This window comes from Chiroxiphia lanceolata, chromosome 6 (assembly GCF_009829145.1).
Source record: "Chiroxiphia lanceolata isolate bChiLan1 chromosome 6, bChiLan1.pri, whole genome shotgun sequence".
Taxonomy (NCBI): Eukaryota; Metazoa; Chordata; class Aves; order Passeriformes; family Pipridae; genus Chiroxiphia; species Chiroxiphia lanceolata.
Genome location: NC_045642.1, coordinates 2,513,467 through 2,536,485, shown reverse-complemented (window position 1 = coordinate 2,536,485; position 23,019 = coordinate 2,513,467). Strand labels below are relative to the sequence as shown.

General features: G+C 43.1%; 2 protein-coding genes across 5 annotated transcripts in view; both read left to right on the top strand.

Moving 5' to 3' along the window:
* Positions 1-1,828: 1,828 nt before the first annotated feature.
* Positions 1,829-17,909, top strand: NADSYN1 (NAD synthetase 1). 2 transcript variants are annotated; one of them, XM_032690808.1, is made up of 21 exons: positions 1,829-1,964; positions 2,167-2,227; positions 2,696-2,812; positions 3,661-3,714; positions 4,096-4,185; positions 4,617-4,668; positions 5,347-5,435; positions 6,580-6,697; positions 7,553-7,684; positions 8,437-8,511; positions 8,687-8,811; positions 9,036-9,084; positions 9,710-9,812; positions 10,478-10,646; positions 10,978-11,113; positions 12,354-12,460; positions 13,217-13,348; positions 13,752-13,821; positions 13,905-14,033; positions 14,476-14,652; positions 17,425-17,909. In XM_032690808.1, exons 1-21 carry the CDS (start codon positions 1,880-1,882, stop codon positions 17,476-17,478), a joined length of 2,124 nt encoding a protein of 707 aa, XP_032546699.1. In that variant the 5' UTR covers positions 1,829-1,879; the 3' UTR covers positions 17,479-17,909. The 2 variants fall into 2 exon arrangements, with proteins under 2 accessions (XP_032546699.1, XP_032546700.1); XM_032690809.1 differs by lacking the exon at positions 2,696-2,812.
* A 2,929-nt stretch (positions 17,910-20,838) lies between these two features.
* Positions 20,839-23,019, top strand: part of TPCN2 (two pore segment channel 2) — a 56,931-nt gene continuing 54,750 nt past the window's right edge. For all 3 annotated transcript variants that reach the window (XR_004357604.1, XM_032691113.1, XM_032691112.1), the window contains exons 1-2: positions 20,839-20,951; positions 22,744-22,808. Coding sequence is in view for 2 of the 3 variants with exons in the window: in XM_032691113.1 (XP_032547004.1) it covers positions 20,867-20,951; positions 22,744-22,808 (150 nt within the window). In the remaining variant the exon portion in view is untranslated. The remainder of the gene's footprint in view (positions 20,952-22,743; positions 22,809-23,019) is intronic.

Here is a 23,019-nt window from a genome sequence, read left to right as displayed (position 1 = left end):
TGCGCCCGCGACAACACCCGGAGCAGCCTGTTCAGTGCCCTCTGGGGGAAGAACCTTTTTCTAATACCCAGCCTAAACCTCCCCTAATACAACTTCAGGCCGTTCCCGGGGGTCCTGTCACTGGTCACCACAGGGAGGAGATCAGTGCCTGTCCCTCTTGTTCCCTGCACCGGGAAGCCGTAGGCTCCAGTGAGGTCTCCCATCAGTCTCCTGTCCAAGGAGGCACTTTAGACCTGCCCTGGGTCACAACAAAGCCCTGCAGCGCTGCAGGCCTGTCACTTTAAGTGGCCACAGAGCTCCAGCTTGTTACTTTTAGGCATCCACGGAGTCCCTAAACTGGATTGGACCACCTTGACTTGTCAGCAAGTTCTCAATGTTCCACTGATCATTATAAAATGTACCATTATCTATTACTTCAGCGAAATTTGCACTAGCCTGGTGGGAAAGGGCCTGGGGGGGCTGGTCAAAAGCAGCTGAACACCAGCCCAGGTGAGCCCAGGTGGTCAAGAAACCCAATGACATCCTGGCCTGTGTCATCCACAGTGTGACAGAAGGGCCAGGGCAGTGACTGTCCCCCCAACTGGGCACTGCTGAGGCCCTTCCTTGAACCCTGGAGTCAGTTTTGGGCCCCTCGAGATGAGAAAGACATTGAGAGGCTGGAGCGTGTCCAGAGGAGGGGATGGAGCTGGGGAAGGGTCTGGAGCACAAGTGTGATGAGAGGTGGCTGAGGGAGCTGGGGGGGCTCAGCCTGGAGAAAAGGAGGCTCAGGGGGGACCTTCTCACTCTCTACAGCTCCCTGATGGGAAGGGGGAGCCAGCTGGGGGAGTAGTTTGATCTGCCAAGTGATAAGCAACAGGACAAGAAGAAATGGCCTCAAGGTGTGCTAGGATGTTAGGAAAAATTTCCCTATGGAAAGGGTTTCCAGGCATTGGAACAGACTGCCTAGGGCAGTGATGGAGTCACCATTCCTGGCAGTATTTAAAAGCCATGTAGATGTGGCACTTGGGGACATGGTTTAGTGCGGGCTTGGCAGTGCTGGGGGAACGGTCGGACTTGGTCTTTAGGTCTTAGACTTCAGGTCTTAGAATCATACAATCATAGAATCATAGAATCAGCTGGTTTGGAAGGGACCTCCGAGATCATCAAGTCCAACCCTTGATCCACTACCGCTGCGGTTACTAGGCCATGACACTAAATGCCACATCCAGTCTCTTCTTAAAAATCTCCAGGGATGGAGAATCCACCACTTCCCTGGGCAACCCATTCCGATGTCTGATCACCCTTTCTGTAAAGAAATTCTTTCTAATATCTAACCTAAACCTCCCCTGACACAACATGAGACCATGCCCTCTTGTCTTGCTGATAGTCGCCTGGGAAAAGAGACCAAGACTTTAGGTCTTTGCCAACCTAAAGGATTCTATGATTCTAGTACAGAATAAAGTTAGAATCCAGTATGTAAGGAGGCTCAGGGCAGCCAAATATGGAATGACTCTGCTCATCCTTTTGGATGAGCACCCTGAGAGCTGCCGGGATATCGCTGAAATGCGAACAGCACACAAAAAAGCCCCATCTCACCCTGCGCCACCGAATCGCTCACACTCCGAACTCGGTTTGAGCGACACCTCTTAAAAGCTGCAGGGCTAAAAAAAAAAAAAAACAACCAAAACAAAACTGGCTAAGACCGTATTCCCGTTATCCCGGGCTATGGGGATGTAAAACTGCGGAGAGCGGGGGAGGCGATGCAGCAGCGCAGGGCAGTGACAGATCCGTTCCCACGCTGCAGGTGCTCCTGACGGGGCCGGAGGAGGGATCGGGAGGAGGGACCGGGAGCGCCGGCGCCGCCCCGGAAGCGGCCGGGAAGGAAGGCGGCGGGTTCACCATGGGCCGGGCGGTGACAGTGGCCACCTGTGCCCTCAACCAGTGGGCTCTGGACTTTGAGGGCAACCTGGAGAGGATTGTCAGAAGTGAGTGAGGTGGTGGCGGTATCTGCCGAGCTCGCTGGCTGCCCTCCTTCCTTCCCTCCCTCCTTCCCTCTCTCCCTGCTTTCCTCCCTCTCGTCCTTCCTTCCCCCCTTCCTTCCCTCCATTCCTTTCCTTCCCTCCCTGCCTCCCCGTGCCTGTCCTGGAGCCCCGGGCAGGGCCGGGCTTTACCCCCCCTCTCTTCCAGGTATCGCCGTCGCCAGGAGCAAAGGAGCGCGGTACCGGCTCGGCCCGGAGCTCGAGATCTGGTAAGAGCGCTTCGTGGGCTCGCTGCGTTCCCAGTTAATCGTGACAAAAACAGAGTAGGAAAACCAGCCCCGCAGTCCCCCAGTGCCCAAAGCTTAGTAAATACTTCAAGCGTGCGGCTGTCGGCGCTGAGAAAAGCGCTGTAGTTGCGAGCGCAGGATTGGTTTGGCTTGGAAACCTGACCGGTACTGGTGATTTTTTAACCTATTTCGGCGAGTTTCCCTTCAGAGAAAACGTGGCGCTTTGAGTTCTGCCTGAATGCTGCCCTTGTAAGGAATGTCATGGGGCGATATAAAACGCCAGGGAGTTTTAAATGCTGTCAATAGGGATGATGCTGACAGCACTCCTTCCTCGTTTTCTGTATAAATTACCTGTGTGGGTGAAATGTTCACAGTCCGAAGTAGTTCTGGTTCTTCGCCTCTGGTGCTGAATTGCGTGAATTTTTGATTTCTTAATGTTTTTGTATGCAGTGGTTACGGCTGCTCGGATCACTATTATGAGTCTGACACACTCCTGCATTCCTTTCAAGTTCTGGAAAAGCTTTTGGAGTCTCCAGCTACTCAAGATATTATCTGTGATGTGGGAATGTAAGTTTTGGGGTTTTTTTGTGTCCATGTGATAAAGGGGTAGGTCTTCAGGGAATGCTGCCTCTGCCATGTTTCTGGATAGCAAGGGCTCTGCACCAAACTTTCAAATGCATCTTAGGAACTGCACTACTTTCCCTCTTAATTACCATGACTAGGACTGCAACATGTGAAACAGTTTCTGAAAGATAATCCTTTTAAAGATTTAGGGTGGTTGAGCCCTTCAGGAGACAAATAGGATATTTGTTATTTATTTGGAACCCTAACAGCTGGACCCTATTGCCACAGCTCAGATTTTGTGTTGGATGTAACACCAAGGGCTTTATAAATTAACTGTCTTTTAGGAATGTTGGGGCTAAGGTGACTTGCTTTGACTGACAGACATCTTTAAGCAACCTAAGTGTGTGTCAAAATCACCAAAACCATTGTAAGTCATATGCTGACAGTAACCAGTGATAAATTATAACTGTAAAATTAACGGGTACACCAAGGTGTTAGTATTGATTTAAATGTGTAATTGGTTTTGAACTGGGCTGGTGGTATCATGAGAAGTCAGGTTTGACTAAATAAGTTGGCCCAGCCAAGGGGATTCTTCTGGTCTGCTCATGTTCCTAAGGCATGCCACTGCTTGGGTAGTAGCTGTCATATCTGAGACTGGCAGGATAGTCAGTAACTCTGATTTTTTTTTTCAAACAACTACTTGAATTAAAAAATTAGAAGCTAAAACTTGATATATTGTTTTGCTTAATTCCTTTTAGTGAGGTCTTAAAAGTAGTTTTTGTGCAGTGAAGTAGATTCTGTAGCTTTTATAATTTCATTTAATGAGCTTAAAATGCTTCTTCTTTTCACAGGCCTGTTCTGCACAGAAATGTTCGCTACAACTGTCGAGTGATCTTTCTAAATAAGTAAGTTTTTTACATGTTTTGTGAGATAACACATTAGTGTATCCTTTCAGACAGCTATTTGGCCTTCAAGAAGGATTCTTCAGTGCTATGTAGACTGATGGACTGTATCTACTAAATTTTGAGAATTAATGGTTTTCACTGTCTCTTTTTTTTTTTCTGGATTTGTAGAAACTAAATTCTCAGTGGTTCTTGAAAGACTTAAAAAAACCCCCTTGACTCTGCAAACAGAAACTTGAAAAGTGTTTGCTTGTAGTAATTGTTCAATGTACATCATAATAGGAAAAAAAAAAAGAGTTGATCTCAACCAGTGTTCATATATAGCCTCGTTTGGCTGTACATCAGGTCTTAACTTGCCCTTCCTGTTTTGTTTTGTGATTTAAGAAAAATTCTTCTGATCAGACCAAAAATAGCATTGGCAAATGCAGGAAACTACAGAGAACTCAGGTGGTTCACTCCGTGGAGCAAAGCAAGGTATGCTGGTGACTGTTAAAACTGTGTTTAAAAACACAGCTGTTTGAGGCTGCAGCAGCAGAATTGAAATCTCTGCAGCAAATAATGGTCTATATTTTATAGGTCTAGTTTCTAGCTAGGATGGAGCATTGTTTACCATGCATTTCTGAAGCAGAGAGCTATAAGTTGCAAGGTTATAATCTTAACATTTCTGATTTATTTAACTTCAATAAATATTTTTTATTTTTAAATATTTTTTATTTTTATTTTTTGTTTAAGAATCTTTTTCATTATTTAAATACATCTTTTTTTATTTTTAAACACATAGAGCCCTGTACAACTTCAGTACAGTTTCTTTAATCAGTGTTAAAAAGTGTCAGAATGTGGAGATGAGAGTAAGTTTTTATGCTGTGTTTTACATAATGCATTCACAATCTACAAACTTGCTTTAGGCACGTGGAGGAATATTTTCTACCCAGGATAATTCAGGAAGTGACTGGACAGGTAAGTTGCTTTTTTTTAACTTTAGTGTCTCCCACATTCAGCAATTAAAAACTGCAGCACATCAAATTCTGCTGCCAGTCATGTTGCAAATTCATAGGTTTCAGTGGTAGTTCTCAGTTACATTTAATGAGAGCATAATTTAACCTTTTGTACGTTAGTAGGTGGCAGCAAAGCAAGCAAATTTAAAATCTGCCTCAGTTATTTGTGTGTACAGGACCTTGATTCTCTTATTTTGCATAATTCTGGTACTGCATTTATCTGTGCTTGAGACTGGAATTGGGTATGTGTTTTTAAGTAAAAGAAATAAAACTAAAAAAATCATTTGGCCTTCTTGATTCAGAAGGATCTAAAACTTAGGGTATTTTCCACTTAAGCAGGAGTGTGATTCACAGTGTGAAACAGTCTCTGTTTTGTAGATGAAAGCAAAGCACTGGATCTGGATACTACTGAAATTTCAACATAAAATTCCAGTCAATCCAGAAATTTGCAATTTAGGGCTATTTTTTTTTTTTAAACTTGGTAAAAAAGAAGGAAGGTGTAATGTGATTGATATTGTGTCACTCATTTCGCATGAGTGAGTATTCCATTTTTATATTTTTTTAAGAGTTGTAGTTAACTTTTTGAATTGAATAGATTCTTCTACTACATGTGTATAAGGATGTTCTTGTTTCTTCCCAGGAAACTGTTCCTTTTGGGGATGCAGTGCTAGCAACCAAAGATACCTGCCTAGGGGCAGAAATGTGTGAAGAACTCTGGACACCAAATAGGTAAAGGGGGAAAAGGAAATGAAAAATAAACTAAAACATACCCTGGGCCTGCCTGAAATAAATGTTTGAAAAGATCTGCTTATTATTCTTCTATGTAATTTATCTTTCAGAAAGTGACAGTAAGCTAAAATATAATTAGGAGCAATAAATACATATTGGGCAAGATCTCACTAGGCTCGGTGCAGGATGGCCAAGAAATGTGGGTGGTTAAGGTAAATTAATTAGAAACAGAAGGTAGGAGGGAGATACAAGAAGAACCAGAATGAAAGAAGTGACCTGAGGAAACAAATGACAGATAAACTACAGTGCTGACAATCCAGACACTGTTCAGCTTTTAGCTCAGCCTGAGGCTGAAATGTCCTCTCTGGATCCATCTCTGTAACTTGATAGAGGCTCAAAGGTATTTTGTATCAATTTTTAGTATGGATTTTGTCCAGCAATCATAACTTTGTATTATTCCTACTCACTGTACATAGTCTCAGAATTTTGAGATTATTATTAAGTCTTTTAATTACTTTATTCCTGTTAGCTTTGGGTTTGACCAGCTTCTCTAAGCCACTCCTCTTAGCAGACAAATTGAGCTCTCTTCTGTTTGACAAGGCAGAGCACAGGCTTCTAGGCAACATCACTTTGAGATGTCTCACTTTTCTTAAAAATTCAGCTGTTAGCTTAGTCCTGGCTGCTTTCTTTTTTAACCAGCATCACACAGTGCATAAAGAAGCAACGAAAGGTCACTAAGGAAAAGCAAAGCCTATTAACCTAAGTGATATTTCCTGTTATTATTTTAGTTCCTGTTACAATTTTAAAGTTCTTCCAAATGACAAAGAAGATCCCTTTCACAAAGGGGTGGAGTAGAGATGTGGCACCATGAAAGCTGTTTACAAAATAAACAAAGTGTTCCTGATATAGTTCCAAATCTCACGGTTACAGACATTAATTTCCTTGTAACTGCAGAAGGTGTGGTTTGTCAAAAATGTGATTTTTTTTTTTTTTTTTTAGTATTCCTTTCTTAGGACATTGTCAAAAAAAAAAAAGGCAGCAAAAAAAAATCTCCTTTTTGTGGTTCTGTTTTTGGATTTACTGAGAGACAAGGAAAATGGTCCCACAACTGACCTTGCCCTGTATATCCACGTTGCTTTGACAGCCCTCATATTGACATGGGACTCGATGGTGTGGAAATCTTCACCAACTCTTCTGGGAGTCACCACGTGCTGCGAAAGGCTCACACCCGAGTGGATTTGGTGAATTCTGCCACAGCAAAGGTATGAATTTTAATATCCAAGAAAGGTTATGCACCTCATTTTTTTTTTTTTCAAAACAGTCTCTTCTCCTGTGGCAGGACATAGAAGGAATGTGAGGGCCCTGACAGTCAACATATAAAAATCATCCAAAAGTCTCTTTCATTTCCTGAAAATGATAGTTTTCCCAATTTTCATTCACATAGCAACGTTGTGTTGGGGAAATATCATTAACTATATCAGGAAGGGGAAATAAAAATCAGTGTATGAACTCAGCCTTAATTTTTCCTCTGTTATTAAAAAAATATTAAAAAAAATATTTTTCTACTTCAGAGGTTCTGTTTGTTTTAAAGAAAAGAAGACATTAAGTAATTGGACTGTAATCCTATCTGATAGTGATGGGGACAAAAATAAAGCAATGAGTGTACATTACACTGTGAAAAATGTGCAGCTGCTTGGTCATTTTAATTTAACAGGCTTTGGTTATATTTAACAGTATCTGCTCTGTCCTCAGACATCCAAACACAGCCTCTGTCATCATCTTCCCGCTTTTCTTAATCTCAGTTTGAACTTAGAATTTCAGTTTGGAAGTTCTGCCCTCTCTATTTGGGCTATTCTTGCTACTAATAGAAGGCTTTCAACTCTGTGGAAGGGACAGAGCTCACTCACTGCATTTACTCCATGTCATTACTTGTTTCTGCCATGCATGTCACATGCAAAGTACCTTTGCAAAAGACAAGGGAGAACCCCAGCCTTAAATCATTTACAAGGTACAAAGAAGATTGTAAGAAGGGCAGGAACATTTTGTCTTTTAACATCCTGTCAGGTGCTGTGTTCTGAACAGCATTCTTCCTTTTTTCCTGCATGTTTCCTTCCCAGAATGGTGGAATATACATTTTTGCAAACCAGAAGGGCTGTGATGGTGACCGTCTGTATTATGATGGCTGTGCCATGATTTCCATGAATGGAGAAACAGTTGCACAAGGATCCCAGTTCTCCCTGGATGACGTGGTAATATATTCACCCCAGAGCTGCTAGTTACAGCTGAAATCAGTAGGGCTTCATTGATGCTCAACACATGGTGAACACTCAGGGTTCCAGACATTCCAGGCACTGGGTCCTGGTCCCTAGACTAAAAAATTATGTATTTTAACTATGCTATTCAACTGGATCCAAGCTTTTTTCTTAGTCAGATTGCCCAGGTCTGATCTGCAGTAGCTCTCCTGCTTTTGTGAGGGAGGAAGAGCAGTCACAGTGGAAGAACTTCATGAAAACGTTTTTGTGTGCAATCACCAGGTGGGGGAGAGACCCTGTTAACTTACAGTCCCTTCTCTAAAGAAAAAAAGGGCAATGGTTGCAATGTTCTAATTATAACCCAGTTTTGAGACAAAAGGTTTCATAGGTTGAGCTTTACTTCAGAAATCTCAGTAGATTTGTCAACAAAATTGCAGGTTTCCTCACATTATGTGTCAAATCCATCTCTTTCCCCAGTGTGCTTCTTGCCTTGTCCTTTGCCACAGCTTTCTGGTGAACCTTTTGTTCAGCCATCTGACAAGAGCCATAAATTTGTTGTGGTTTGTGGGTGGGTTGGTCGTGCTCCCTCTTTAATCTAAGGAATTCTGCTGAGGCAGAGATGACCCGTGGAGTGAGCATAAAAATCCATACGGAAAATTTCCCCGACTTTTTTTGATTATAGTCCTGGCCTGCCAAGCATTGTTTATGTGTTTGTGTGGAAGGATCTGACACTGAAAGCCTTTCCACAGGAGGTGCTGGTTGCCACTCTGGACTTGGAGGATGTCCGAAGTTACAGAGCGGAGATTTCATCCCGTAACCTGGCGGTAAGAATCCTTTAGGGAGGTTGTGTTGGTAAACTCTGCCAAGTTTGAATAGTTACTGAATTTAAAAAGTATTTGCATGTCCTGATTTTTCACAATGTTCTGTGGATCTGATGTTTTATAGGTATATGCTGCTTTAAAATTGATATCTTACGAATTCTTCTGTACTGTTGCTTAGGCAAGTAAAGCAAATCCTTATCCCAGGGTGAAAGTGAATTTTGCTCTGTCATGTCCTGATGATGTAGCTGTGCCTACCTGTATGCCAATCCAGTGGAGATATCATAGTCCTGAGGAGGAGATCAGGTAAACATACACTGAATCTGTTGCATGAAAATTATTTTGATTAAAAACAAAACAGAACAAAAAAACCAACCAAAAATCAAACAAACCAAAGAAAGAGATAATCATAAGATGTTACTTAGATTTAATTAAAGAAAGTGTCTCATTGGAAGACCACAGGAAATGTGTTGACTTGCTTAGGTGTTATTGCACAACCCTCTTAGAATAATCATGTTCTGTAATTTCAGCCTTGGACCTGCATGTTGGCTTTGGGACTATTTAAGGCGCAGCAAACAGGTAAAATAATTGGTTTTGTTCTTTGCCTTGGTTACACGTCATCTTCTGTGCCACAGGGACAGGGCACATTGCAATCCTGTGCAGCTGGGAATGCAAGGGGATGTTAGTCCAAGGTTCAAGGTTAGAGTTTTTCACTGGTAGCTCATTCAGACTTAAAAATTGTATTCCAAATGTGACTTCAGTGTGCTCTTTGCACCTTTCCCTTAGGAATCGTGCTTTTCTTTACAAGTCAAGCTTACCTAACAAAGGGGATTTCTTCTTACTGTTTTTCAGTAAGGAAAATATTGGAATGGTATAATGGAGATGTGTAAAACAAGCAGAGTGATGTGAACTCATAATGCAGTTTAATAGTAAAGTATATATGAAAAAGTAATCATTTTTATTAGCTCTTCTTTCTTACTAGAGGGTAAAGACTTACTGGAAGTTTTTCTAGCCAGAGGATTTACACTGACTACTTGTTTGATTATCCAGCTGAGGAGAGCTTATTTTGCTTTTCCCCAGTAGAATATAAGCAACTTGAACAATGCACCTGTCATTCTTTTACTACAAGATGTGTTTCTAAATGGTACAATATTTTTTTTTCGGATTTTGCTACATGGAACATCTTCCTTGCTCTATTTTCAAGGCAGGATTTCTCCTACCTCTTAGTGGTGGAATCGACAGCTCTGCTACAGCCTGCATAGTGTATTCCATGTGTCACCAGGTTTGCCTGGCAGTCAAGAATGGAAGTAAGTAGATCTGTGTGTCTGGCTAGCCATGCTCACTAATGGTTACAGACAAGTTAATATTATCTGGGTGTAGTAGATGCAAGAGGTCATCGTTGGCAGACTCCTTCCCAGTTGTTCCAGTGGAGTCCTTTGCATCTCCTCTGAAATTCCAAGCAAAAAACCCATGTGCAGGTTCAGATTTTTTGAATTAGCTTAGTAGTTTTCATTTTGGGTTTAAGAATTGGATTTGGAACTCAGACTTGTTTCTGTCTGGAGTATTGTTCGTTGCTGATGTAGTTTTGAGATTTCAGTTTATCCTGAAAGTTTTCTCCTTCTGTTAAAATCAGCACTACAAAACATGGTTAGTCATGGTTCAAGCTCTAAAACTGGCTTTAAATAGACTTTTTGCATTTAACTAAGCCTTTGTACATATTGGGTTATGTTTTCTATGAAGATTCTTTAACAGATCAAAAGGATTTAATATTTCCATGTCCAAAATCAGAAGCAAACCCAATAATTCTTTTATTTGATACCTGAAATTTTGTTTAGGGAGTTAGATGATGGAATCATCTTACTTGGTGTGAAGCTTAACTGTAACACAAGGAATGTACAAGGTATTTGCACATCCTGGGTAGCAGGAGTGCAACAATTTGCCCTCTGGTTGTGTTCCTTTGCCCTGCCCTCAGATGCAGATGTGCTGGCTGATGCCCGAAGGATTGTCCACGACGAGACCTACATCCCTGAGGATCCTCGGGAATTCTGCAAGCGTGTCTTTACCACGTGCTACATGGCCAGTGAGAATTCCTCCCAGGACACCTGCAACAGGGCAAAACTTCTGGCTGAGCAAATAGGCAGGTACAAGCTGGGGGGAAAAAAAAAACCAACATGTGTTCTGGCAAAGACTTTCATCTCAAACTTGCAAATTCTAAAATGGGAAAAAATAAGAGGAATAGGAGGTGTGTTAAGTAGGATTACTACAGATATTATTTAAGTGTTGATGTGAGGCAAACTTAGAAGTGTTTGGCAAAGCACAGCCTCTGGAAAGTGTTATTCTTTCCTAAATTTCTTCCTACCAGATCTGGCAGCCTTAAAACATCACATGATGGGTGGGTTTTTTTGCTTTTTAATGCTATTTTATGTAGCCAGCTTGTGCTGGTTGAGTCACTTCTGCTTGAATTCTTCTCAGCTATCACATCAACCTGAACATAGATGTGGCTGTGAAAGCTGTTGTGGGAATTTTCAGCATGGTGACAGGTCGAACTCCCCGATTTTCTGTCTACGGAGGGAGCAGCAGAGAAAGCTTAGCACTGCAGAATGTGCAGGTGTGTGGAGGCTGAATCAGGTCAGACCCTCTTGGTTGTGTTTTTTTTATTTTTAGAGTACAAAATGGTAAAATACCAACCTGAACTTGTGGTATGTCCCTGAAGATTAATGGGCTTCCCAGTAAATAAATGCTTGTCTGCAGCAGAAATCTACAGTCTCACATAATTCAGGAGGAGACCAGTTGTTTATGACTTCTGTGGGAGGGTCAGGAAGGAAGAGTACCTGCCTGTATCCCATCAACAGCACTGGTCTAGGTGCCTTTTAGAAAAGCATCCCAACAGACAGTTGCCAGGTCAGGAAAACAAGCAGCAAAGTATCTCAACAGGCAAGTCTGAGTCCAGCAGGATTGTGGTCAAGACTTAAATATAGTGCTGCTGTACACTTTCCCCTGTTGAATGTTGGCAGCCTCTGAAAGCCTCTGAGGGAGATATCAAGCTTACCCATTTCAATTCCTAGATGTCCTCGGTTTTAGAAAGTAGAAGAGAATATTTTAATTTTTTTTCCTTTTTTTTAACATGAGGAGGTACTTTATCTTCATTAGGCTTATTTTGGCCTGTTCTAAGAAGCTTCCAATCCAACCAGCAACTCTGCTTTAATTCTGGCTCAGTGTTGGTCATCCTGTTTGGTAGTTTTCTGTTAGTTTGAGGGCTTGATCTTTCTCCCCTCTATTACTGGAGAAATCCAGCTGTCTCCTCTGGAAGCAAACATTGGATCTTTTATCAGCTCTTTGGATAGGCTTTAGTCACAGGGTGTCATGATTTGCTTAACACCACAGTTGTGGCTGGAGCTGGAGACTGAACCCCAGGTTGGTTTGGTATTATTACCATCCTTGGAAAAAACTGAATTTCAGAATGGGGACAAAAAAGCAAAGTGAATTTGTCACAAATGTCACGTATTTGAATAAAGGGATTTATTTACTCCGTAAAAGGGGGTGGTAGACAGATGGTTTATCTGCACACTTCATCCCTTGTGGATCCTTGTAGGAGGTAGAAAATGGCAACTGCTCCCCATTCTGCAGTTCAGAGCAGAACAAACTTGCTCAGTCATGGAAGTAACAGATATTGAACCTGGCTTTACTAAGTGTGTTCAGCATCTTCTCCACAAGACCACTGTTCTTACAGTACCACCCCTCACATTTTGTTCTTTATGGGGTTTTTTTAGGGAATTGATTAATAAAAGTGACTGGGGAGAAATTACTCTGCTTTGTAAACTTGATTTCTCTTTCATTTTGCTTTGCAGGCTAGAATAAGAATGGTCCTCGCCTACCTGTTTGCTCAGCTGACACTGTGGGCTCGTGGGATGCCAGGGGGACTGCTCGTGCTGGGATCTACCAATGTGGATGAAAGGTGGGTGAAAATTAGAAATCTAAACCCAGGTCACTGCATTTCCTGGCAACTCTACCAAATCCCAGTGTAGGTTATTACTCAGAAGAGGTAAAAAACCTAAGAATATACTGATGACAGTGAAATTAATTGAAATATCAGCCTGAATGGAAAATTTGTGTGTTTTTCAGAAGTTTAGCCAAAGTATTGCTATAGCTTTCCAATAAAATGCTGTTTTCAGTGGAGGTTGCCCTGTGCATTCACTAGGTTAACTTCCCAACTTGTGGCATTTTCAATTGCTGGATTAGGAATTTAGGTGTGAACTTTGAGTTGAAAAAGAGATTTCAAAATCTGGAGTTATTAGAGCCGAGTATTTGAAGATTAAAGCAATCCCTGTAGGACTGTGGGATTGTTAGCCTCTAAAGCTGTGAGAGTACTGTGTGCTGGTTCTGTGGGTGTTTTGGGATTTATTTTGTTAATTGGTCAGCGTGGTATTTCAGTTGTTTTGCATCAGATATATTGCCTTAGCATGGGCAGTTTGGCAGTGCTTCATAATTGTTTAAAATATCTTCTGCAGGCAGTTCCATGGCTTTAGGATAGCCCTGCTGCAGCTGAACATGTTTGCCCTTTAGGTATAAATACCTTAACAATGTGCAGTCTGTTCCTCCCTTTCTTTCTTCAACATATAAATTCCTATTTATATGGTATAAATGATTACATGTTATACTACAGCTACATTATTGTTTTCAATGCCAATATAAAATTCCCTCTCTGGCTCAGTCTCCGGGGCTACCTGACCAAGTACGATTGCTCCAGCGCCGACATCAATCCCATCGGTGGCATCAGCAAGACTGATCTGAAGAACTTCATCCAGTATTGCATTGAAAACTTCCAGCTCACAGCCCTCAGAAGGTGAGCAGCGGTTCCCTGGCTGTGTTTGTCTGCAGCTTATTTTGGGCTTTATGCTTTGGGTTTCTCTGCCACCAGAGCTAAGCTGCAGTAATACTTCCAGGGCTCACCAAGTATTCTGCACATCTCTCTGTTCTGAAATGTGTGGGCTTGCACAACCCTGTGCAAGCATTTGTGGTGTTAATGCCACTGAAGGACCTGTTTGAACCAGATGCTTTGTTTTTTAAACCTGGAATAGCTTGCAGGTACCACTTCTTTAGTTATCTAGTCCTTTAGCAGCTTATGCCCTGAAAAAGTTCTGAATAAAGCATTTGATTTTTTTTTTTAACAAACCAGACTGTTTTGTTAACTGACACTCGTAAGACTGGATAGAATTCATGGTTTTCCTTTTACCTTTTCCTTACAGTATCATGTCAGCTCCACCCACTGCAGAGTTAGAGCCCCTGGTGGATGGACAAGTGGCTCAAACTGATGAGGTAATTAATTGCTCCATAAAACTATTAATTATAGTTTCCATAGTTAAGATTTTCAGTGACTTTCTGTGTGTGTGTGTTTTCAGGCAGATATGGGGATGACATATGCAGAGCTCTCCATCTATGGCAAATTAAGAAAAATTGCAAAGGCTGGACCATACAGTATGTTCTGCAAGCTGATTAATATGTGGAAGGAAATTTGTACTCCAAGAGAGGTAATATACCAAAAATGACAACAACAAAAAAATAAAAATAATATAATGTTTTTGCTGAAATAGAGTGTTTGGAGAAAGGTCAAGTTCCTTTTAACTGAAAGGGATATTTTCATTATTTTGTGTAGTAGAATATGCTGGAAGAGCTGGTCTGCATCTCTTAAATGGAACTTGTTGTCTGTTGCAAATTGTTAAAACAGTAATTGGGTAATTTGAAAATAATTGCTTCAGAACTACTCCTTCAAGGGAGAATTGTTCTCTGAAATATAGATGACCAACTAGTCTTGAAGCCTTTAGTTATGTGTTCTGAGACCCAAAAATGGCTCTTGCTCTGGAAAAATGTCTACACTGTGTAATGGTAGAACACACTCATACTCTTCTCCTCTAAATCTTTTAAATACTAAGAAACTTCATCTGATTAAGGGCTATATTCTTTGTACACCAGGTGGCATCCAAGGTCAAGCATTTCTTCAGGATGTATTCAGTTAACAGGCATAAAATGACCACCCTCACTCCTTCCTACCACGCTGAAAACTACAGCCCCGACGACAACAGGTTTGACCTGAGGCCTTTCCTTTACAACACCACGTGGTCCTGGCAGTTCAGGTGTATAGACAAACAGGTAAATGCCCTCTTGTTCTTGCATGGTTTTGTATCTAAAGTCCTCACAGTGGGTTGAACCTGGTTCCAGTGAATCTCCAGCACAAGACCACTAGCATTTAGGGCAATTTAGTTACCACAGAAATAAGTGTGATTGTTGTTTTCACGTAACTGGGAGGCCAAGAATCCTCTGGTTTCAGTGTAGGCTGTTTGGTTTGTTCTTTTAATTTTTTTAATTGCCATAATGCTATGAAAACAAGAAAAAAAAAGAATATATGTACTGAGGCCAGGAACTAATAAGTGTACCCAAACTCATGGAGTCTTGTGCTAATCAGGACAACAAGCTTATGTGTTTCACTTTCAGTTCAGGACCCGTCTGAAGGGATCTGTCTAATTGCAGAATTAAGACTTGACCTACATCTGCATGGGGAAAGCCAGTAAGAGGCAGCAATTCACTGTGAACACTTCTCCTACCTGCTTCTGCAACAGTTGCTTTTTTTAAACCTCACTTCAGTTGACTCACAAATGCATATTTGCTCAAACACAGCAGCAGTAATGGCACCATTCTTAGTTTGAGCACTGTGAGGTGTGGAAGGGCTCAGGCAATTACAAGAACCAAACTTTTTGTAGTTTTTAGCCACCCCTTCAAACTTTTTTTTAATGCCTCTTTTATGGCAGAAGTGCTGGGGTGAAGGATTTTAGCACCTTGAAGGTTTTTCTGCCAGAGATTTTACACCCCAGTTGCTTTTAAGAATATGTTTATGTATGTAATAAAATATTAATTCCTTCGTCTGTGAAATGCCAGACATGTTGTAATAGTGTTTTATTACCTTGAAACCTGGGATAAAAGCTACCATGTGCAGTACTTTATTGTAGGTCTGTATGGTGGGGGGGTTTTTCCATCATTTTGGACTTTTTCCCACTGAAGTCCAGGACAAAAGTTCTTTTGGCCTCAGTGGGAGTCGGGTAAAATATTTTTGTAGGGTCTGGACCAAAATGTAATTATTTTATGCTTCCAGTAAATGTGATTAAGATCTTTTAATGATGCAGGATCTTGTTACACTCTTTAACTAGATTTGTATGTAATAGCAGTTGTGCTGGGCAAGGGTACTGGCCATTGCAACTTATTTCTGAAAACTGGGAGTCAAGCCTGAGGAAGATTTTATTATGCAGGCAACAGTAGCCTGGACTGATAAGAGTTCAACTGTAACCTGAGCTGATAACTCACGTAGCTTTTTGCAAGACTGGAAAATAATAACTTACCCTATTCAAGAAAGGGAATGTGGTTTCCTCTTATTGTGTGTGTTCAGCACAAATGTATTTCTGAAGACAGTCACTCTCTAGGACAATGTCTCACTGGGAGTTCTGCTCCTGGGACTTAATCTGCACTTAAGGTTTTTCTGGTTTAGTAACAAGCCTGTGAAAATAAGTCATAAACTTGACATAAACCCCACCTTTATTTAGGTAATGCCAGGTTTTCCTGTAGGAGAGTCACGTTACAGGTCGAGCTCATTTGTGAATGGAAACAGCTTGGAGTGCTAATGATGGAGAAATCCTTGGGATTTGTGGAAAGAGTTTTTCTGCTTTGGATGTTTGTAGTGTAGTCAAACCAGTTTAGTTATCTGTTCTTTTCAAGTGCAAAATTCCCTTTGTATTTGCTGCAGAAGGAACATGGGTAAGAGGAAGTTTAGATCAGAGTGTTTGCTGGGAATTGCCAGATATGCCCTTGGAGTCTTAATGTCATTCAGCTCTACCTGACTGAGGGTTCCACCCAGGGGGTGAACTTTCTGGTGGTTTAGAGCACCAGTAGCAGTGTCTGTAGCTTCTGCCTTGGAGTTATGCCTGAAATAAAGGATTTGTGGTTAGAGCACGCACTTTTTGCAACTTCTAGATGCCAAAATGTTCATTGGGATTTCAATAGGTGGCATAATTTGGAGGAACAGAAGACAGGTTGCACATCCACCCCCAACAATCGGGTATCTGCAGGCTGCCTTCTGCTTTTTCCAGTGTTTACTGGTCATTCCACAATGACCAAAAGTTTTATCAACCTTCTAAAAACCTGATGTTTGTGTGTCTTTCACAACCAGTGGCAGATACTGATGGAGGAACATAAGAACAGGGAATTTATTATATGTCTCTCCCTCTATTTGGGGATTTGGGGAACGTGGAATAGAATTTTCTAGAGTCAGAGATAACATGCAGAACATTGTGTTTAGTTTGTGCTCTTGGTCTGTTCTCCCCGAGTTTGTAGAATCCTTTCTGAAACTATTTATATTGTTAGCCTTAACAACAGCTTAGCTTAATAAAGGTAATTCCTTAAGATTTAAGGACAGTGAAGGTCAGTTTTATAGAACTGTGTATGTGAGTATGAAAAGCGTTTCCTGTGGTCGTGTTAATTATTCCGGGCTCTCTCTTAGGGGCAGGATTCCAGGTTTACAACCTGATCTGCTCTGACAACTGTCACTGAAAGGGGCAGTCTTGCCTACCTCCCTGTTTTCTCCCAGCTTCTGAGATGGCTTTGGTGCCTGTCTCACTCCTTGGGCAGCCAAAGTGACAAAAAACTGGGAAGTGATGGGAGCAGGCAGCCAAAGGGAGGGGTGGGTGGGAAGAAAGCTTGACCTTTTTACTGCAACTAACACCCTGGTCAGCTCAGCTGTGCCCTAGAGTGTATCCCACTGTTGGTTCCTGGTAAATCTGGGCTCCACACTGTTTTGTGATGGAAGTCTGAAAAGACTGGAGACATTAAATGCAAGCTCATTTTTACTGTTGAATTGGTTTCCTTTTTCACTTGCAGGTATCCAAACTAGAAAAAAAGGAAGGAATTTCTCCAGTTGAAGACGTGGACTGATTTCATGTCTTGTTTAACTGTGGTAATTAATTTGCCAAGCAGAGTGTTCCAAACTGGATTATACTGTGATAATGAGCAGCGATGACCCAAAAAATTGTTGAGTCTCCTTTTTTTTTTTTTAATTGACTCCCTGGTTTATTCCCAATATACTTAAACTATAGATTGGCTAAGGAATCATTTATTAAGGATTTCCTTCAAATACTTAGTTTAAAATATTGGGATAAGCCCATCATAAATAAATAATAAATAAATGCAGGGTAGTCTTTTGTGAAAGTAAATGCACATACACACATGAAGTTTGGTTCTCATAACTTGGATATGGTTTTTGAGTAACATTTAGCTGAAAGTAAAATTTTAACAGTTCTGGCATGTGCTGTTGAGGGCAAAAACTCATCTTACTTTGCAATAAACTTGTAATTTTGTCATGCTAATTGACTCAGTTCTTATTTTTCATGTTTTTTATTTATCTAACATTTGCTTTGTAGACTGGTCCAGTGTTTTGAAAGATCACATAAAGTCTAATTCAGCAAGGTGTTGGAAGCATGTCTACCTTGAAGCAGATGGGTAATCTCCTTGTTAGTGGGATCAAAATTAAGAGTTCAGCTTCTTGTTTTGTTTCACTATTGCAGAATGAAGTATAAACCCAGCTTCCTTTGAGCTCAATTAGTGTGTTACCCACCTTCCACCTCCTGTCTGCCAAAGCTTAAATTTTAACTTCACTGATCTTTTAAATGTGTCCAGTGCCTGAGTCCCTTTTCTGCCTTTTCATTTAGTGTTTAGCTGTTTCTGTTTCTTTTTTGAAACTTGTTTTGAAAGGTGCAATTTTAAGAGGGGAAACTAGAAACGCGTTTCTGAAGTTCTGGGTGAACAACACTCAAACAGCAGAAGAGCTTAGACCAAGTGAGACTTCTGTTAAAATGGTCCTGCATTGTGCTGGTGAGAAATGTCTGCTAAAGAGCACCTTCTCCACATTTGTTTTTCATGATCCAGACAGAGTTGATTCACTTGGAGTTAAAGATGCTGCATTGTTTGTTGTGGGTTTATTGTATTGTATTAATTTAAATACATAACTAACTTACCTTAGTGGATGCTGCTGTTGTGAAGAATGTTTGTTTGTCTGTTGGAAAACCCCAGGTGAGATGTGCCTTCTCTCACAGTTAGTTGGGCACTTGCACTTCCCATTGCAGACAGAGGGAGTGGATGAATTTGGAACAGAAGCTCAAGAATTCATTGTATATTTGAAGGCTTCGTATTTGTTTTTTCCCTCCTGAAGCTACTGGTTTGTCTCTCCTGACAATCAATGAAGAGGACAGGAGAAAACACTTGCTTTCATTCAAATAAAAAATAATAGCAAGAATAATACAATGTTTTACATGCACTCCTGGTTAGTGTGGTTACCCTGAATATTTCAAACACTTGGTGAAAGAACACTTGTGTGTTTTAGCAATGGCATTTACACATGTACAAATTGCATTTTATTTCTTCCCTGCTCGTGCTGAATACAGATTGTACCAGGCCACCCCATTTTCCTTTTACTATCCAGAAATTTTCACTGTGTCTGTTCCACCTGATGCCTCTAGTTCAACTGTTACTAAAATAGCTCCAATTTTAGCAGAGCTTCATTGCTTACTGAGAATGGGAAATAACCCCATGTAGATGGGGTCACTTTTTACAAGTGACATCTTGTACTGGATTTCATGACCATGTTTTGGGAATTGGGGGTGGGAGGCTCCAGCAGTGGCTTCTTTGAGAAGCTGCCAGAAGCTTCCCCTGTGTCCAATGGAGTCAATGCCAGGTGGCTCCAGGACGGACCCGCTGCTGGCCAAGGCAAGCAGTGGTGGTAATGCCTCTGATAACATATTTAAGAAGGAAAAAAACACTGCACAGATGTAATTGTGGCCTGAGATAAGAGGAGTGGGAATATGCAATAGGAACAGCTCTGCAGGCACCATGCTCAGTGCAGGAGGAGGGGCAGGAGGTGCTCCAGGCACCAGAGCTGAGGTTCCCCTGGTGAGGCAGGTGAGGTTCCCTGCCTGTGGTGAGGCAGCCGTGCCCTGCAGCCCATGGGGGTCCAGGGGGGAGCAGAGATCCTCCTGCAGCCCCTGGAGGAGCCCCACACTGGAGCAGGTGGATGCCCAGCGGAGACTGTGACCTTGTGGGTCACAGCTGGAGCAGGATCCTGGCAGGACCTATGGAGCAAGTAGCCCATGCAGGAGCAGGTTTCCTGGTTAGACTTGTGCCCCTGCAGGGGACCCACGCTGGGGCAGCCAGTTCTCTGCAGCCTGTGCTGGAGCAGTTCCTGAAGAATGGCAGCCCATGGGAAGGGCTCGAGTTGGAGAAGCTCGCGGAGGACTGATTCCCATGGGAGGAACCCCCCACTGGAGCAGGTGAAGGACTCTCCTCTCCCCAAGCAGCAGCACAACCAGCCTGTGGCGGACTGACCGTAACCCCCATCCCCCATCTCCCTACACAGGAGGTAGAGAGAATCGGGAACTACGCCCTGGGTACGACAGGAGGCTGAACATGAGCCAGCAGTGTGCCCAGGTGACCAAGAAGGCCAGTGGCATCCTGGCCTGGATCAGGAACAGTGTGGCCAACAGGACCAGGGGAGTGATTCTTGCCCTGTACTCTGCATTGGTGAGGCCACACCTCAAGTGCTGTGTCCAGCTCTGGGCCCCCCAGTTCAGGAAGGATATTGGTGGGCTGGAGCAGGTCCACAGAAGAGCAACAAGGCTGGTGAAGGGACTGGAGCACAAGTCCTATGAGGAGAGGCTGAGGGAGCTGGGGTTGTTCATCCTGGAGAAGAGGATGCTCAGGGGAGACCTCATTACTCTTCACAACCACCTGAAAGGAGGGTGTAGCCAGGTGGGGGTTGGTCTCTTCTCCCAGGAACCAGCGGTAGGACAAGAGGACACGGTCCTAAGCTCTGCCAGGGGAGGTTTAGGTTGGATATTAGGAAGAAATTCTTTACAGAGAGCGTAATCAGGCATTGGAATGGGCTGCCAGGGAAGTGGTGGATTCTCCGTCCCTGGAGGTTTTTAAGATAACACTGGATGTGGCACTTAGTGCCGTGGTCTAGTAACCTTGATCCTGCCGTGGATCAAGGGTTGGACTCGATGATCTCGGAGGTCCTTTCTAACCCTTCTATGATTCTATGAATGGCCGGGGGCAGCGCCGAACCCGGCAGCGGGAGGAGCCGGGAAGATGCCGGTCCCCGCCCTCCCCCGCAGCCGGTCACATGCAGCGGGCGGAGCCGCCCGGGGCGGGTTGAGCCCCGCTCCGTCCCGCCCCCTCTTCCCTGCTCTCCCGTCCCGTCCCATCCCGTCCCCTCCCGTGCCGTGCCGGCGGCGCGGTGGGAGCGCGGCCGGGGGAGCTGCCGGGGTTGCCGATGGATCCCGGCGCTGAGGCGGAGCCGCTGCTGCCCCCGCGGCGGTGGCGGGCGGCCCGCGGGCTGTGGCGCTCGGCCGAGCGCGGTGAGTGAGCGCCCGGGGCGCTGGGGCGGGCGGCGCTTCCCCGTGGGGCTGGAGCGCTCCCGGGAGCGGGGCGGGCGCGGGATTAGGGCACGGCACTAGGACACGGCACTGGAGCCCCGGGCTCCGCAGCCCTGCCCCGGCTGCTCCGGGCGCTGAGCGAGCCGCTGTCGCGGAGCTCAGCCCCGCTGCAGCCCCGGGCTTCGGGGGTTCCTTATGTAATTTTATTCTTTTTTTCTTGCTGAAGCGCTGGCAAGTTTTCTCTCGAAGCCGATGATTGTCGGCGGTCTGGCGCCTCAATTCCCCCCACCCCTTCCCTCCTCGGGATAGAATCATTCGGAGACCGCAGGTTCCTTGTTTTTAGGGTATGGCATCACCTGAGCGAACCTTCGCTTCTTTTTTTGTTGCGTGTTTGTCTGCGGTGCCAGAAGCGCAGCGGGGTCTCGGACGGGTCCTGTGTGCCCGAACCGAGCAAGGGCTTTAATCAGCATTTGTGACTAAGTGTCACTTGCCGTGACTAAGAGTTGCAGAGTAAGTTGGATATCCATGGCAGTATGCATGGAGAAATTGCTAAACTGAACATTTTTTGCTGATTTCCCTGTTTTATTTTTATACTATGAACAGTTGCTTAGATTCCACCCTTCCAAAATCTCTGCCATCAACACTAGGCTTGCTGCGTGCTCCAAGAACCAAAAGCTTTTGCTGCCCTTGCCTCCTTTTAACTAATACTGTTCCTTTAAGCAACTTTATCTCTAGTGTGAGATGACACGAAAAAGATAAAGTCTTTACTTCGTGAGCCTGGCTTGTCTCTGTGCTCAGTCTTTCTCGCGCCATGGTTCATATCGGGATCAGCACAAAACTGTGCTGTTGCTGATGCTCAGATAAAGGGTGACATTTAAAAATTGCTTGCAGTCTTTGTAGAAAATTGATGCCATTGAATCACGGGGAACATAAAATTGTCTGAGACTCAGATCAGTGGCACTGTGTGGTGTCTGGAGAGCATCGTGGTAGTAGTGGGACGGGCTCTTTCCTGTTGTATCCGTGTTGTGATTGCCGTCTCCTTGGAGGAGACGGTATGAAGTGCTCCTTGGGACTCTTTCCCTCTGTGGGAAGGTTATGCTAGCACATATTTTTTGTTAATTTAGCCCCTCTCAGCTTTTTATTTTTATATTTTTTTTCCTTCCTCATTTTGACTGTAATTGCCTTTGTTTCTCCCATTGCCAGGTTAGTTCCTCAAAGGTCCCTGGTTCAAGTGAACACAAGTGGCTGCCTTTTATTTTTTTGTATAAATATCTTCATGTAGACTTCTTAGTAATGGATTTTGAAAAGTATAAGTAACTAATTTAGTGATGTTTTATTTCATTTTGTGTACTTTCACCCCTTACTCTGTCTTGAACTCTGATCTGTTTGGTATGGTAATAAACACTCTCGGGACAAATTAAAAATGCATTTAATTTAGTTCTCATCTGACTGGAGATTCCTTGGTGGTTTTGGAGAGAACAAAACCAATCTAAACTGCAGTACCTTTATTCAATAAAAGTAAAATGACTAGGATACTGGTGCCTGATTTTTCCAGCTTCACTTGACTGTACACTTTGTCAAACAATAATCTGATTGAATACCCACAATGTTGCGTGTTAGGACTTGTCTCTGTGTAGCCTTATGGTGCCAATTTAACTATTGATGTAATCTACCTACTTAAACCATTGTTGTGGAGCTTCTAGTAACTAATAAGGAAGCTGTAGGCTTTATCCAAAACACAGCAGGTGATTCTTATTTCTTTTTACCTTCATAGGTGCTGGAGCTGATAATGACCTTTACATAAACCAAGCTGTAGTATTTATTGAAGATGCAATACAGGTAAATGTAACTTCTTTGAGAGCTATTACGCTTCCCATGCTGGATGTTTGTCACACATTCTGCCACTTTTAAAGTTTTTCTGTGTTCAGGAGGCCTTTATGTCACGTCATCTCGATTCACAAAGCAGAATCAGAATTCCGAATTCCTGTGGTACGCGGGTATCTGTAAACTTCTGCCCAGGAGAAACATTTTTCCACGCAATGAAATAATC

Coding starts and splice junctions, on each gene's coding strand:
- NADSYN1 (XM_032690808.1), top strand. CDS start 1,880: ATGGGCCGGGCGGTGACAGTGGCCACCTGTGCCCTCAACCAGTGGGCT. Junction 8,512..8,686: donor TTTCATCCCGTAACCTGGCG/GTAAGAATCCTT, acceptor ACTGTTGCTTAG/GCAAGTAAAGCAAATCCTTA. Junction 9,085..9,709: donor ATTTAAGGCGCAGCAAACAG/GTAAAATAATTG, acceptor TCTATTTTCAAG/GCAGGATTTCTCCTACCTCT.